We start from the raw sequence: 18216 nt of genomic DNA, 5'->3' as shown, positions 1-18216 counted from the left end.
GCTGATTAGCCGAAGCACAACAACTTTGCATAAACCGGAAACGCCTTCCAGCCTGATTATGCCTCATTGCCTCTATCATGAAGCTGGCAGGCACAGGGGACATTAGGAGCGCTGCAGACTCAAAGCATCAGCTCCAACTTGTTGAGTTAAATAATCACCCTGATTGCTTATACATTTCCATGTGTTGGACTGATTTGTTGAACTTGCTGTTGCTGCCCCCACCGCTGCCTGCTGAGGCTGCTTTAGATTAGTTGTAGTTAATGTCTCTTTCTATCGCATGATCCATGTTTGGCACAAAAAAAATGCCCTAAAGTAACAACCAGATGAAAAAGAATGACACTAGGGGGAATGGATAACTATGCATCAATGTGTAGAACACCAATGCTCCGGTCTGTTTCTTTTCAGAGCTCCACAACGTTGGAAAAACTACAAGTATTTAAATGACATGTGCATAAATAGCAACAGACAGATATAAAGACAAAGAGGGAGACAGACAGCGAGAGGCAGGGAGAGAGAGGGAGGGAGAGATGGGGGAGGGATTAACTTCTCATCCAGTCTTTGCTTTTGCATAGATTGTAAGTAGCTTATTGCAAAAAGCAGTCTGCATGTTACCCATGCGCCTGCATGATTTGTTTTGAGTGTGCATGTGATAGACACCACTGATCTCATGCAGGCAACTAAGAGCTTTGGACTCCGAATAATCAAACCGGAGAGTCTTGCAGGCTGTCCTGTGCATTAAATGCACGTGAAACCGGCACACGATACGCATTCAGAGAAACATTACTTTTTAATCCTGTATTTTTCAAAACGTAATTGAGCAGAGGAACAATCTCAACAGGTCTGTGCTTCTCATCCACCCTAATCATCATTCAGACATGCACAAAGACCCCGGGAGGCCCAGCACAACAAAGGGATTAGAATTAGAAAGAAAAATTACGTGCTGGATGTTCACGGAATCTCATATTATTGCGGCAACATGGTTTTGCAGAGTTATTTGGTATTTTTACCCCTGACTGCTTTGGCTGCTCTGAAGCCCTCTCTGTTACTTTTCTTTCCCTGAAGCTTTAAAAAGTTAGAAGACTACTTTGCAACTCTGCAACATAATATAAGTCATGTTAAACCAAAAACTTGAATGTATTTTGTTGAAATTGCATGTGATAAACCAATGTATAGTGCATAATTGTTAAGTGGAAGGAAAAATGTTTTTTCTAAAATTATTCTTAAGATATTTTACTTTAAGAGTAAAACATCTGAATAGTGTGGCACGCATTTGTATTCGGCAACCCTGAGTCAATAGTTTAGAGACTGCCAGATCACAGTTGGGAAGGAGAGTTTGGGAGCATCAGTTTTTGGAGTTTGGCCAAAAATGATCAATTTGATTTCAGCGTGGAGTTTGAGCCTAGAGCAACCTTTGATTAAAACCATTCCACAGTAGCTCTGGCTGAGGGTTTAGGGCTGTTGTCTTGCTCCACCCCAGCCTCCTGTCTTTATCAGCCTCCACCTGGATTTTTATCTTCCCAGATGGCCTAGAACTCACCGTAATTCCTTTTGTTATTAACTCTTGACAGCTCTTTGCTGTCGAAACGTCACAGCAATGTGCTTCCACCTCCATCAGGTGTGGTCAGGGCCATGTGCAATCATCTCCCACATAGCGTAGCACATAATAAAAAAAAGTTACATTCTGGTCTCATCTGACCTGAGAACCTTCTGATAGTTTTCTTTCAACAATGGCTTTCTTCTTGCCACTTGTCTATAAAGACTAGATCTATGGAGTGCATGACTTATAACGTCATGTCAACTGATATTCTCATCTAAGCTGTGGGTGTGAGCTGCTCCCTAGTTCAGGCTTTCCCAGCTTGTCATTTGTAGTAGTGCAGTGGCTCTTTCTTGGTAATGAATCCCATGTAGCTGTAAGATGGGATTCTGTTTCAGAACCCATCCCTGCCTCGCACCTCTCCACAATGTTCTGTCTGCTCTGGTCCTTGTTCACCACCATCGCTTGGTAGATTTGCATATGCTTTGTGTTTTCGGATGATGGGTTGAACAGAGGCAATCACCGTTCATCATGACGCTGTTTGTGCACTTATGTTCTCTAAGAGACTAAACTATGTACACGCAGACTTTATTTATCAGAACAGCACATTTTTAAACTCCATCAAGACATAACACACATGTCAGAATACAAATAATAAAAATTTAGAAAACCGCACATCCTTTCCCTTCCACTTCACAAATACGAACTATTTGGTGCAAAATCCTAATAAAATCCATTGATATTTTTGGTTTTAAGGTGACAAGATGTGCAGAGGTTCAAGGGGTGGGCATTCTTCTGCAAAGCACTGGGTGTTTGCAGCGCGACGTGGCTGCATTGTTAAGATTGTTCCTCTGTTTTGTACAGGAAAGAGGCAGAGGTAACTCTCATGAGCACATATGAATTTACACATGGCTTCCATAAACAGCTGTTCTCAGTAGATCATAGTTAATAATAAAACTAAGAAGCCACCTCAAATTAAATGTTAAACACCACATCCTGATACAGCACATGTGCTCACAGTAGAATGGCTATATTCCCTCCCAGAATGCACAGCTTTTTATATTTCATTGAGTTGGAGGAAGAAGGGAGACCTGCTGAGCGGATTTCTCGGAGGCAATAATGATCACTGCCAGAGGCAGCGAAGCAAAAGCAGCATAATGAACAGCTGAAACGCGTTTGAAAATGATCTTTCTATTCCTCTTATTCTATTCTTATATGTATAAGTGTTGATAGGAATACAATGCAGCAACAACATTATTTATCCGGAGGCAGGATCCTTTACAGATCAGTTTAGTCTGCTTCATTTTAATAACGCATTACCATCTTTTAGGGCAGTAAGCAATAGTCTATACCTATTTGATTTTCTGCATTTAATCTTTCATTCATTTATTTTCGAAATACTAAGAAAATTACACGTAAGGTTCTACTCAAAAATTTACATCTAGTCATTATTGGAATGAAAATCTTGTTTAAGTTGGTGTTTTAATGTGTGTTTTAAAATATTATTTTATGTGGTGAACTGATTAGAAAACACAACTTCAGTATTTGTTTTTAGAAGTAAGAACTGGGTGCACAAGTTGGAATTTACAGTGGATTCCAGAGTCAAATTGACACCAATAGGCTCAAATATATCATTTGAATGGGGAGCAACTGCTCTCCCAGCTTTAGAAATGGGCTATCAAACTATTGTCTTGTTCCTTGATTTTAAAAAAAGATCAGTCTCTGCTATCTGACTAATTTATGTAAACTCACTTAACTCGTTTTATGCCTTTGTAAACTATTAAACTAAAAACAGATGTCAGGAATAATAGTGAGCTCGCCTCTTCTTCTACTACTCTGTCTGTAAGGCTAACAACACCACAACCAGCTACCACAATAACATTTTACTCTCAATTATAAGACTCTAAAATCTGGAATATTTATTGGGACAGCTTTTGCAGGGGACAAGTCATCTAAAACAGGGACTGTCCCCGGAAATCTGGGACAAGTGGTCACCCTAATGGTGCGTTCCTTTTGCCTCGGAGGTCGGAACTAACGAGTCGCAGATTACTGCATCTATGCCTTTTTACGTTCCAGTGTCTCTTGTCGGACAGTAGCAAAAAAAAACAATAACATTGACAATAAAGCTGTTCTAGCCGTTATTTTGTGCAAATAAACTAAAACATGAGCTTAAACATCCCGTCTGAGGACCACTGAAATGCAGCACCTGTACGACTGACTAAATGTTCCATAAATAATAGAGAACTGCTAGAAACAGTGAAAGTATGAGGTTTTACTCAATGTTTCTGCAGGTAGCAGTTATCATGAATACAGAAGTCAGGTATCACCCTGTTGCACCAAGTTTCCGACTCGTAATACTGACTTTAGGGATTGTTCCAGTAAGATTTTCCAACCCAGAGGTCGGGAATCCGTAAACTACACCACCTGCGAGTGTGCACCATTTTGCACTGGTGCTTGTCGATTAAAAGCTCCAATGATTGTCGTCTGTCTGGAAGACAGTTGTTGCAGTTGTTTTCCCCAGCTGGGAACTGGTGATTATGTTTTTGGTGCTGATGCATGTTTGTTGCGTTGTCGCATTTAGTTGCAACAGTTTTGAGACAAATGCGACATACTGACTCACGCAGGTGAAACGGTTCACCACGGCCATATTGTTGGAGCCCAAAGTTCTCCTACGTGGCAGCTGTTGCATTCAGGTTTAAAAACCAACTACCTCTCTGTTTTTCCAAATCTCAACTAGTGTTTCTTTGGCTTGTTACTCCTCAAGAGGCTCTAATGCTGCACTCTGAGGTACGAAACAAAACCATGCGTCTGGCCAAGTGCCTGACCCAAGACCGCACTCCTCCCCACACTTCCAAGGAAACTAGAAGGGGAGGGGGGAGGTGACACGATGCACCGGAGGGAAACCTTTTGTCATCCAGTCTCTTTAGTAGAAAGAGAGGGAGACACAAGGAAAACAAACAAGCATGCAAAGGGAAAATATGGAGCTCATTTTAAATGATCAGGCAGTTAATTGACTTATTTGGAGCAACGGTTTGTTGTTTTGCACTTCTCAGACCAAATTAATTCCAAAGAGGCTTCACCGTGGACGGTGCCACAGGGTTTTCAGTAGTGTTACATTATGATAGGCTTGAGACTTCGTGGCTACTGGTTGTGCCTGAACATCCTCACCAATTTCCTTTTATTCTGACACAGCTGGTTGGGTCGCCACGATCAAAATCCCAAGAAAAACACATCAAAACTAGTTTTGAACGGCTTAAACTTAGCTTTCTGAATGCTTCCCTCAAAGCCCTTTGCTCAGTCCTAGGGGAAATTTATGCTTAAAAGCTGGGTCTGTGTAAGGCAACAACGTGATTTAGATTAATGTTCACATTTCCTTCACGTGGACACGCATCTTCAATGACTTTTTAATGAACTTAAATAAGGAGACCTTTGGGAATTATTATGATCATTATACAGAATTAAATTGAACAAGCACTTCACCTTGAAAAACAAACATTTCAAATGGTAAAAAGCCTGTACTTGTTTAGCTTATGACTTTAAAGCGCTTTATACTGCATTCATCCACATGCTGCCGGTGGTAAGCGACATTAAAGCCACATCTGGGGCGGGATGGCAGAAGCGGTGCTGCCAGACATACGCCACTGTCACATAATTTAAAACCCAGAATTGATGTAACAGGATGAGTGTAAGTAAACTTCTAGCCATATGTGCATCTGAGTAACTCTTCCATCCTGTTCAATGCCAGTCAGTCGGGCCTGGTGTGTGTGTGTTTACGTGTCACTGTCTCACAGAGCTGCTTCTCTTACCTTGACACAACGAGAGGCAAGATCAACATTTTCAGCATCCTCATTAGCAGCTCTCCGGGAAACTGGAAGTACTTCACCTCCTGTAAGCAAGAAAAAGGATCTTTTTTTTGTAGATATTCAATAACGACCAATCACAGTGCTTATGTTTGAGAAATTCAAAATACCACAGAATGTTTTCTTCAGTGAATCTGAGTCAGAGAGGCTCATTTTCTCCTGTGTTTCTCACTGAATGGACTCAATGGCAGTGCTGATAGGCTGACGTCTTCTCTCAGAGCACATGGCTTATTACCTTTCAGTTCTAACTGGCATCTCTTTATTATCGGTTTGAGATTGAAAGACCACCAAGGAAGCTTAAGCGAATGTTTTTCAGTGACATTCACAAAAAACTAGGAAATCCCAACTAAATAACCTGGGTGGCAACCGCATTTACTTATAAGAGACAATTCTGAGGACAATACTTTTGATGAATGTTTTGATGAACCCTCACTTCCTGTTTTGTTTCCAAGGAGCATACTTTGTATTCTGTTAAAGTAATCTTGAGCTACAATTCTCGTGACTTTTCTGGAAACGATTTAGACACTGAAACATTTTGCAGAAACCATGTTCTTTTTCTGGGGTTGTTCCTCAACACCCTTCAATTTTCCACCTTACACTGGGTAAAAAACACAGACAAAAAAACTAAATCTGGTATAATATTTTAATTTCATCAAATATAAATGAACCATAACAACATAAACAGTCGTTGCAAATCATTCCTAACAAACAGGTTATTGAACAGTGGAAAAGCTGGCAATTTAAGTTCAATCACCAGCAGGCAGGTAATACTGAGTTTCCATGTAGGAGGATTTTTACGGGCATCATTCTCCACCAAAATAAACATAGAAAAACAGAAAAGAATGGCAGAGAAGCTTTTCTCTCAGACCCCGACACTCAGGAACACCAGTTCCTTCGCTGTCCTGGCTGCACACTTTCCTGGAAGAAGATTGGGTATATCATCAAGAAGTTCTTCGAGGACACAAGGCAAACAAGAGTGGGCCTGGAGATAATAAGGCTGCTTGGATTCAAGAAACCAGAACAACAAATGACAAATAATGAGTATTTCCTGTGTAACACTGTTCTCTAAATTGCCATTTCCATCTACTACCAAATACGAGCTTTATGAAGACAAATCCATGGACAAATGGAAGACTATTTTTGGACGTCACTTTGCAACGACTCACAATATTAACAAGCAATTTTATCATGATATATTCAAATCTCTGATAAATTGTGAATATTTTGAAAACTAGAATAAAGGACTTTTAAAATCCCTTTAAAGTTTTGGTGTAGAGCTTTGTGGAGGGAGACCATCCATCCATCCATCCATCCATCCATCCATCCATCCATCCATCCATCCATCCATCCATCCATCCATCCATCCATCCTACTCTATACCAGCTGATCCAGTTTATTGCTGGTGTGTATCCTCAGCGGTTATTATGCCACAGGTGGGGTTCATAGTAAAACACAGTACATAATAATCCATAATAATTTCTAAATGTATTTTAATATACTATACTGTAGTTTCTTTACCCAAACCCTTGTTCCACCGAAAAAGCAACTGGCAGCAAATTCACCACAGAGCCTCCAGAGTAAAAACAAAACAAAAACTAGTCTCACAGGGGAATCTAAAAGGTTGTGAAATTTTAAACCTAATTAAAGGCATTAAACACCAAACAAAGCTTTCCCAGAGACATATTCATAGAGTGACTAAAATAAAACTAACATATACAGCGATTGTTCTAATCTATTTGTTGAAGACTGACCCTGCTACTAAATAGATTTGCCGTGAAGCCAGGTGAGTCTTTTTTTTTTTTTAAATCAGCATTATAGTTGGTTTTCTTCACACTGTTAATATGCGGTCATTTACAGTGTATCAATCCGGGTTTCGAAGATAGGAGGTTTTAAAGTATAGCCAGCTGCCTCATATGCAAATCCCAAAACGATGTGACCTCAGAACCATAAAAAGTAGGATGTTAGCCCAAACCCTGACGAAGCCGTAAATTAAAATGATGTGAACTGCACAACAGAACAGTTGCAAGAAGAAGGTCCTGGGTTGGAATCCCCACCTGGGTTTATTTTCTCATGGAGTTTCTCTCCAGGCATTCCGGCTTCCCCCCACAGTCCAGAAACATGTTAGGTTATTTGGTCTCTTTAAATCACCTTATATGTGAGTGTCTGTGTGCATGGTTGTTTTTGCAGTGTGTGTCTCAGAGCGGGAAACTGTCCAGTGTTCACTCTGCCTCTTGTCCAAGGACAGCTACAAAAACCTACAAAAATTCAAATAAAATATGATTCCTTGCTAAGCTGTGTGTTCTGACAAACACAAAAAATGGTTCCAGCCTTGAATTTAGGTCCTTTCAAAACTAAATGATATATTCAGTAGATTGTGACAGAAAAGTTTACGGAGGGGGTGGGGGTGGAGTCAATGTACAATTCTTTGAGCTTCTGTTGTGAAACACCAACATGTGATGCAAATAAAAAAGCCCTTTTTTTTTGCTGCGTTTTGAGAACTTGCTGAGAACACTGACCTGTCATGTCCCTTGGTTCTTTCTTCCTACTGTATAAGTGCTTTAAAACATTAAAATAAAGAGACTAAAGCATATTTATTCAGGGAAAACTGAAACAAGGGGTCACCAAATTTCTCCTTGCAATATTTTGCCAGTAGCGCCTTTTTCGAAGGAAAATCGTGCAGCTATAAAACCGCAATTAGAGTAAGTTGGATGAAACTATCCCACTTCTGTGAGTCATTTGTTATTGTTCACATGTTTACAGAATGCAATCAGCTGGATGCCTTTACATGGTCTCTTGACACCAGCAAGGACATGTTCATTGTAAGTTGTTGAATTCATCCCTTTGAGTTCATTCAAAGCAGTACATTTTAGGTAATGGAATTTTCTAAAGGCTATTATTTGTTTTTTTATCCAAACATACAACAAAGACCACATTCTTCTTCTTTTTTGCAGTTACATTACTATGTGAGAATAAAATATAGCTCATTGAATTTTTTAAATCTGTCCAAATATCTTGGGTCAGCAAAACTAATTGTTAGTAATATTTAATAGTAATAGTAAAAAAAAAAAAAAACAACAACAACCATTCATAAATAAATAGAAAGGTAAAATCATTTGTCTGTAGATGTGCATAGTGCTTTTATTGGAAAACTCAAACTCACGTTCGAAATGGAGTAGACCTTACAAAATATAAATGTTACCCCAGCAAATAATAGCGTATTCATTACATAACTGCATGCATAGCCTTTGAACTTTTATTTTTCATGCTGTCACGTTACATGTTGAATTATAAAGTGTCGTATTTGGAGTTTTATGTGTTTGACCAAGACAAAGAAGTGCATCATTTTGCACTGAAGTGAAAATGTTACATGGTCTTTAATTTTCTTTTACAGATAAAATTTAGAAAAGGGTTACTGCATTAAAGCTGCAGTAGGGAATTCTGCGTAGACTTGGCCTGAAATTTTGAACAAGCACACCTTCCAGGTTCCTCCCCCTTGCTTTTTGCTGCACTGCAGCCCTCCCTCCACAGCTCCTCCCCCACAGTGGAGCTCGCTGTGCTGCTTTAATGTTTACCTGTCTGTTTTCTGAGCAGGTGAATCTCTAGAAAGTGGCAGTTTTCCTGTAAAGCATATCCGAGTGTGATAGATACTGCCAACAACCAATCAGAGCCAGACATTCCTCCTGACTCTGATTGGTTGTTTCTGACCGGGAGCGGTTTCTGCAAATGGCAGCAGGACCACTGGGAGGAACAAGACGAGCTTGATTTTTTCTCAGATTATCTGTACCATATTTACTGTCTGGAAATATGGACCATTTTAACAAATTTGTCAAAAATACGTTCTTACAAGAGTTAACTACAGCAGCTTTGAGCAGCCGTAATAAATGGCGTTTAAAACACCTCTTGCTGCTGTAGGCATGTACTTTAACTAGGCCAGCAAGTCTAACAGAATGAACATGTTTTGACCCAAAGTATTCCCTTCCAGTTCTGGATGTATGTTGAGGGACATTTCTCAACATCAGCACCAAAAACATAATCATCAGTTCCCAGCTGGGGAAAGCAACAACCACCAATGGGCCGTCTCTGTCTTCTAGACAGACTACAATCGCTGGAGCTTTTAATCGACAAACAAAATAGAAAAAGGCCAGTGCAAAGGTAGGCATCCAATGGAACTTGCCACAGTCCAGTTTAAACTGATTATTTTTTGAGAAAATTGAGACAAGTAAACAGAGGTTTCCTCTCCCTGAAGATATAAGGGGAAATTATAAGGGTGCAATGATTTCTTTTTAGTCTTAGATATTATGATTTTATTCTTTTTATTCTTGTCTAGCCTATGTAACATAATTGTCAAAATTTTATACAGTAAACATTTTAGTCAGTTTTCCCCACCTCTAAATGAATTAGTTGAAGGTAAACATCACTTCATCGTCGCACAATCTACAGGATCACCTTTTTGGAACCACCGTTCTTATGTTATTCCTCTATTCAGATTATGTTCTCAGTGTTTTGGGGAATGCCTCATCTGTTTATGTTTTTAGACTGTAGGGGGAAGCTGGAGTACCTGGAGAGACACGTGCACAAGATGAAGATGCAAACTGCATGCAGAAAGACCCTAGGCTGGGGTTTGAACCCAGGACCCTTTTGCTGCAAGGCAGTGCCACGGTGCAGCTCTCCTCATCAGCGCTGTGATACAAATATGGCGACTGAACAAGAACAAGTTCATGATGGAGCTGCAAACTCAGCTAAGACTGTTCAGGGTTCGAGCTACGAATATGATCCCATTAATTTTAGCCTTGGATGAACCGTGTTTAGAACGCGTCCTTGTTCAGGGTAAACTACCACAATCGCAGCGTTCTCTTCGGGAAGTTTGGCTTGCTCTTTATTCCAAAATCAAATGAATTTGTTCACCTTGAAAAAAGATTCACAGGATGTTTTAGTCGTTACGGGCAACAGTGGGCTTTGCGGCAACTACGCAAACCACTTCTATCTTTTAGATAATGGGCAACATAAACATATTTTTTAATGGATGTCAGGAAGACTAAAAGCTTAAAGCTTGGGCCAAAAACAGAAATGTAAGAACATGACATCTGTGCAAAGAGATGATGGAGCAATGAAAGCTTTCTGCTTGTGTTTCGGAGTGGCAGAGCTTTTAGGGCAAAATGAGTGTGCATATTCTAATGTGTATATGTGTGTGTGGTCGTACTTGTAGTTGTGTGAGAACAGTTTTAGCACATTTCACTTTTAAAGTGAGGACTTTTTTTGTAAACAGAAGACCTTTTTTGGTCCTTGCTTTCTTTATGGTCTGGGGGTTAGGTTAAGGACTAGACTAAGGTGTCAAATAGGTTAGAGATAGGCCTTAGAAAGGGTTGAAAAATAAAACAAGTGTGTTTGTGTGTGTGCGTGCATGTGTGTGTGTAGGACACAGCTGTCAACATATCATGGCATCTGTTCACCAGTGGAACAAACAGTGTCAGATGATCAGTAGTCCCACACGTTCTGACAAACTGGACAGGAGGAAAGCAGGAAAGCATCTCAGCAGACATATCAATTCTTAAAGTCTCTCTTTGAAAGGTTGCGTTAAAGTTTTTGTTAAAACACTGCCTGGTGTTGATTGTGTGACGATTTGTCCACAAATTACAGCCGGTTTGTTTTTTGACAGATTCCTGTGAAGTAATTGTGCATTGAGCTGAAATTGACTAAACTAATCTTCTTTTGTGTTGATAGATCAGCAGGATGGCTGTTAAAGACACTAATCTTTATAGTCTCCTGCGCCGTCATGCCTCAGGTACGCAGCTGCCGGCGTACAGTCTTGTTATTTTTGAAATTTCCATCAGCAGGGACCGTAATGACAGTTTCAAAAGAACCTGTGCCTCAAACAGAAAAAAGTTTACTTTTTAAATGGCATGCTTTTACTTTTCCTTCCTTTGTACACTGTTAATATTTTTTTGACATATGTGGATAAACTATCCTGAAAAAACCTAGACTTGAAACTGTGCACTAACTAGCAGATCCAGAAACAAAACTCTTTTGTGCTCAAGGACTACGTCCTCACAATCATGAAGTTGCTTGCTCATTAAGAAATTTGGCAGGACTGCTAATACTTTACACATTATGGCAAACTTTAAATGACTTACTTTAGAAGAGTAACTGAACTTTATCATCAAATGAGATTGTAGGAGAAGCACTTGGCTGCTATTTAGCAATACAGAATTGTACTTTTAAAACAGATACTAATAGGTGGGGATGCTAGATATATGAGCATAGTCCCATAGAGTTGGTCCCATAACGAAAACTGGGCCAATATTAATAACCTCTGTTTATTTTCATCTCACTGCCATTTGTCTATGTGTTACTGGAAGGGTTGGCCACATGATATTTGTTTGGGCTCGCGACAGTGACAGAGGGTGGTGGGGTGTTTAACTGAAGCAGAATCCACTTGTTCAAAATGTTATTGATTCCTAATTCAGCAAAAAAACATTTTTTTTATTATTATTTGATCAAGTCCGTGTTTTCTATTCCCTTCTTCTTTGCATCATGAACTGCTTGTTTGAGCAACTATAGCAGCGGCTGCTCTCTGTTATCTCTTAAAGCTAGCCTGGCCTTAATCCAAACTCCTTAAAACAAAAAGCTTGGTTCTTAAACTTAGACTGTGATATCACCATAACAGTTAATTGGTTATTAGTTTGTTTTATTTGTTCCTTATCATTTATGCGTTGCAGTTTAGTTGGTTACTATACTAGTTAAACAATTTGTAGCCCAAAGTATTTCAACCAGAAGGGGAAGTTTTCTTTCAATAAATCCTTTTATTTTGGAGAGAGGTTGCTTGTGTTTATTCTGTATATGCAGTTATTGCTGTTTGAGAATGCCAGCATGCAAATGTAGTCCTTCCTCTGTTGTTCTCTACTACCACACCTCACCAGGCAGGTATTCATAAAGCAATGGCTGATAGAGGCTGAGAAATAGTTGACTATTGATTTTGTTAATCAGGAGGTGGTTTGACTTGGTAATTTGAATAAAAGTACAAACTATATTAATAATAGTCCTTGGCTTATATCAATAGTTGTTCATAGCCAAACCAAACAGCCATGTGGTCATTGTTTCATGCTGTCAAAAGGGTAGGGTAATCTATCTATCTATCTATCTATCTATCTATCTATCTATCTATCTATCTATCTATCTATCTATCTATCTATCTATCTATCTATCTATCTATCTATCTATCTATCTATCTATCTATCTATCTATCTATCTATCTATCTATCTATCTATCTATCTATCTATCTATCTATCTATCTATCTATCGTCTGTCTGTCTGTCTGTCTGTCTGTCTGTCTGTCTGTCTGTCTATCTTTTAATTTAAATTTCAAGCAGCATGTAAAGAGAATCTCAAATATAATTAGGTTTAATCGTTCAAACTTTAATCATATAAGACCCTCTCTGACTTCTGAATCAGCTAAAACCTAAGTGCATGCCATGATATTTAGCCATATAAACTACTGCCATACCACATGGTCTCACACTTCAGAGGCCATTCTGAAACCCCTACAGTCTCTCTTCAAGAAAAATCTGAATGTTCTTGATAAAAAGCCTTTATATTATCATTATTGTAACATTGTACAGCATTTTAGACTTTGAACGTCATCAGATATTTTTGGATGAGTGTCTTGTTTTTAAAGTTTTAAATGGACTTGCTCCTCCGCCTCTAACAGATTTTATAAGCAAAAAAACATTACTAGAATAAACACCAGAGCTTTAACCAGAGGAGACTGTACTGTTCAGCGGCGTAGGACCAAATTTGGGCAAATGGTTGCATCCATTAGAGGAGCACAGTTATGGAACACACTGCCAGCTCATGTTAGGGGCTGTGCAGCCTACATAAGTTTTAAAATCTTCTGGAAACATTGGTTAAAAACTAACCAGACGTGTTCACAGGTAAATTCATCTGTTTCCATGGGCCTGTTAACCTAATTTTATTGTGATTTTTTGTTATTGGCATCTTATCTGTTTGTGTCCACTCCATTCTCTCCCGTAGTGTCTTGTTTAATGTTCACTGTTCTTACCTACTTTAAGACAGATAAATAAATAATTGAAACAATATATATATATATATATATATATATATATATAGATAGATAGATAGATAGATATATATATTTTATATGTATATTATATATTATATTATATATATATATATATATATACATATATATATATATATAGTGCATCCCAATAAATCCCAATAAATGAATTTTTATTTTGTTCTACCTAACTAAAATTTAGCTAAATTACAACTCTGTTTGACATTGCTTACAACCCCAGCTTTGTGTCATTACAATCTAGAGCCAAAAGGTATGGTACAGTTGTGACCAGCACATCAGAGAACAAAACGCATGGCAGCGATCTCAGGGCCGGCGTCGGTTCTGCTGACCTCAACCTTACCAGATTTAAGGGACCGGCTTTTATGTACATCTGGATGTCCATCCAGGGTTTGGTATTAAATGTGAAAGGCCAGCTAATGAGAAGTTGGTAGAGAGATGATTTGATTGGACTAGATCCAAATCAATCCTGCATCATTTTACGATTATACAAACAAATGATTATGAAACTAGACCATAAACAAGGATTTTCTTGAGCACACATTTTTTTTCCCAAAAAAGACTTTCAAGCTGTTTTTAACCTCTTACGTATCACTCTAAAGTATTATACATAGCACAAAAATGTAATTTGTATTTTTGATCATTTCCTTTGTTATACCAATGCTTCTTGTTAACAAATGGTATTTCTTTGGACAGACTTTGTCCAGGAATGAGCAGCACGCCCAAGCTGTTCCATTTTCTGTGAGGTTTTCATGTTTGCCTGGTTCAGCACAGTTGAATCAAATGAAGTGGTTATGAGCAGACTCCTGCACCTCTGGATGAGATGTTAAGGAGTGGAATTCACCAGCAGAATCAGCTGTGTTGAACATAGATAGAACAAGCCTGTTCCTCCTATATTATTCTCTTGCCATATAATGTACAGTAATTGTTTCAACCTTTTTTCTGTTACTTTGTAAAGTGCAGTTAGTCACTGTCAGACCAATATCTTCCCATTCCTTGTTTTTCAATGCACAGTCTCTTGAGTAACTTGTTTTTTACTCTAACAACCTGCATCATGCTGTCAGATACTTGTCTAACATAAATGCCTTTGAGAGGTGGCTCCACAGGATCCCTGAAACTTTGTCAAAAGTTTTTTTTTACATCATTGTCTGATCTTTCCACTGACCTCTTTGGAAAGCTGTTTTTGATTAAAATAAAAAAATAACACTGATCTGTGAAGCAAGTTTTGGTCTTTGCATCCATTCTTATTTGCTATGCCGATATAGATTTTTTTAATGTGCATGTAACAGCCACTAAACGCACAGCAACATAGAACACCATGGCAGCTTATTGTGGTGACGTCTGCAGAGCATCCTATGTGACCTAAAATAAGCAGCATCTACTGAGACCCCTGTCATTCGCATCTCCACTGTCGGACGTCCTCACTGCTACACACTCCTGTGCAAATCCTTGTGAGAGGATGAAACAAATGGTCGGAAATTTCCCAGCAGTGACGATTTACAGTTCCTTGCTAAAGTATTCGCACCCCTTGAGCCTTACCACATTTTGCCACGATCCAACCACAAAGCTCACTGTGCTTTGGTCGGATTTTATGTGACAGAGTAATGCAGAATTATGACGTGTAGAATAAATTTGTATTCTGTTCCCTTTACTTTAATACCACCCAACAAACTTCAACGCAACCACCTGCCTTTGGTTTCAGTACACTGCAAAAAGGGAACTAAAAGTTGGTAAAATCCTCTTGAAATTAGTGCATTTTACATTAATTTGAGCTGGTAAATCTGACTATTTGCCAATGGCACAAGATTTTTGCACTTAAAACAAGAACAATTCATCTCCATCATCTTATTTGAAGTGCAGGATGTCTAATTATCTAATTTTAGGGGTCGAAACTCTCATTCCATTGACAATAGTCTTATTTATCTGCTCAAATCAAAGGAAAATTTTTCCCTTTTTGCAGTGTAAAAACCCTGTTGTTGTAGCTGTAGCTGTTCTAGAAGGGTCGAAGTGAATTCTTAGAGAACATTAATGAACAAACAAGCAATATGAAAGTTTAGAATCACAACACAAAGGGAAAAGTGAGATGTTGAAAGCAGGATTAGGTTGCAAAGCAATATCCCAAGTTTTGAACTTTAATAGAGAACTGTTCAATATTTCATTCAAAAGTAGAGGGTGCAGCAAGGCTAGCAGGGCATGGTCATCCACCCGCATTTACAGGCCAGACAAGGAGAACACTAATAGATAACATTAATGAATAGATTCTTGAGAAGATGAGATGAAAATTGATAATTGTGGGCCATATTCATCTACAACAGACTATCCACACAATAAAACTGGGTGATGGCAGTATGCGACCAGAGCATTGGTGTTCACAAAGTGTCTCCATCCCGATCTTATAGTGCTTGTCGTTGCGATAAATAACAAAAGTTTCGGTCCCAGCCCAGTGGTTTATCAAAGCAATGAATCTTTCTCTGTCTGCTTCGCAGTTATGCGCGACTTTATGCTGCACAATCATAATAAATCCTATGCTTGCAAGGCACTGTCCGTCAATGGAGTCATGTCCAATTACAAGTCTTTAGTTGCAGCATTTGTGAGAATTTATCCAGTGAGAACAAAATGGTTAAGGCTGACTTAACGTATCTGTGGGTATAATCTCTCTTTAAGCTACCCATGTCCTCCGAAGGATTGACAAGTTGACGTTTCAGAAAAAAAAAAAAAAAACAGAAAACATGCCTCTCACGGGTTGAATTTGTTTTGCAATCGCGACACTCTCTGCTGCCGCACACAGATTGGATTTTAAATCAGTCAGAAGTTGAATGATGTTTGAGGGGCCAGCTCACAACAATCACGGTGCTATTATTCCCAGCGCCATCAAAACAAGCAACCCCCCGGGGACTTTTGGGAAATGCACTGACTCAAAGTAACACATAAATGCTTTCAAATGCTTTCGCAATTGCCAAGTGAGCCGAGTGTCAGTCACTTGAACAAAACAGATCAGCAATCATCCCAGCGCTGCCCCGATTTCCATCTGCCCAAAACAAACTCGCCAAATCGTCGTATCGGACCTATTGCCTGTCTTTATGCGTGTGTGATACAAAAGATAATTAAGTCTAAAAATCTGTTAAGTAACTTATAGGGTAAAATGTGCTGGAAAGGTTGATTGTTTAGACTGGGGCAAAGATTAGGGTTAGGCTTGTAATCAGCGTGGTTAAGCCTGAGGGAACTGGATGTAGATCTCAGACCTCAGGGATTTCTATCATATATTCGTGTTTAGAAAAATTTGGAGCCCAAGTAATGGAAACTTTTACAGAAGTGTGGTTTTGTTTGAATCCATGCTTTAGTGATATGGGGGCATCACTGAGGCACATCTGAAAGGGGAACAGTAGACTGGTAGGAAAATGGAGTCTGTGCATTGGGGAGGTGGGCGGTTGGGGGTCACAGTCGTCACTGAACGGGGTGTCCTGACCAACTGACCTGCTCGGAGAGCTGCTTGCCTCTGAGGAAGAAGCCCAGCAGGCAGCCGATGACCACGGCCAGCACAGACAGGATGAGCAGTCCGTTCTGCTTGCAGACATTCTTCACTCGGCCCCACACTTCTTCCAGAGCCATCCTAATCCACCGCCTCCTCCCGCTGTTCGTCCCGGTCCTGACTGCAACTTTGCAACCCTCAGAGAAAACCACCGGAGCAAGAACCCGTCTTTAATCTGCTATTCGGCCAAATGCATCCTGTCGACAACCAACGACTGCTGATGCACTGGAGGACGTAACAGAGGGTGGATGCAGCGGGTGGGTGGGGGGGGGACTAGTTGGACGAAGACTGATCAAGGAGAAAATGGGCTTAGGAGACAGAAAAAAAAAAACGGAAAAATAAAATTAGAAAATAAAAATAAAAACAGAAGTGATTTCAGCAACGGAAAACAATTAAAAAGGTGAATGAACAAGGTAGAGATCCAAAAGTAAAACTGCTCAGGAGTGCATCCCCCTCCGGGCTTCGTCCTCCAATTCTTTAAAATCAAACTAGCAGCATCCCACAGACATCCTCCCTCTCTCAGCCCGAGTCTGCCTCCAATCCATCTGCCCTCTCCCCTCCCTCCCTCCCCCCCCCACAGGCCACATTTCTGCCGACGGCCAACAGAGGGCCCTGCGACAGCTGGTGGTATTGTCATTAGGGTTAATACTACGATCCTATTAGGCACCGTGCAGTACAACTCAGATCTAAGGCTGGATTAGAGAGCTCTCTGAACAATTGGACAGCAGATTGGTCCAGGCCACCAAATATTGAAGGGGGGGGGGGGGGGGGGGATGGAAGGAAGGCAAATGATCATTTGCAGAGTGAACATTTTAAAGACACCTGAAGCTACATGAACAAAATAAGAAGCACTTAGATTGTATGGATTTGTCTCAGAACTGTGTAGGTAGCAGTCCATTAAGTCCCCAGTCTCACAGCTTGTACTGTGTGAAGTATACTTCACACATGTGATGTCGGCTGTACAGCTATAGAGCTATAATTACAGTCACAGTACATTAGGCAGCAACACCACTGGGCATATTGCAACATTGCTTACAACCCCAGCAACAACAAAAGGGTCATTTTTTTCACTTCGTTTTCTTGTTTATCATAAGAGTATTAAAGGTAAGTTGGTTAGATGGTCTAAATATAGCAGTAAAACCAGAGAAATAAGTAACTATGCCCAAACATGCAAGTGGGATTGTAAATGTGTTCCAGCTA

At 39.7% G+C, this 18216-nt stretch overlaps 1 protein-coding gene across 1 annotated transcript in view; it reads right to left on the bottom strand.

Annotated features, from left to right (window-relative positions):
• The window catches only part of slc1a7a (solute carrier family 1 member 7a), a 56634-nt gene extending 39081 nt beyond the window's left edge, over nt 1-17553 (bottom strand). Inside the window, exons 1-2 of the mRNA XM_012861087.3 lie at nt 16962-17553; nt 5341-5420 (exon numbers count right to left, since the gene is read on the bottom strand). Of these exons, the coding sequence (XP_012716541.2) occupies nt 5341-5420; nt 16962-17096 (215 nt within the window). The 5' untranslated portion in view covers nt 17097-17553. The remainder of the gene's footprint in view (nt 1-5340; nt 5421-16961) is intronic.
• Between the last annotated feature and the right edge of the window lie 663 nt (nt 17554-18216).

Source organism: Fundulus heteroclitus, chromosome 6 (genome assembly GCF_011125445.2).
Source record: "Fundulus heteroclitus isolate FHET01 chromosome 6, MU-UCD_Fhet_4.1, whole genome shotgun sequence".
In the NCBI taxonomy this organism is placed as follows: Eukaryota; Metazoa; Chordata; class Actinopteri; order Cyprinodontiformes; family Fundulidae; genus Fundulus; species Fundulus heteroclitus.
This window is presented reverse-complemented; position numbering and strand designations above follow the sequence as displayed.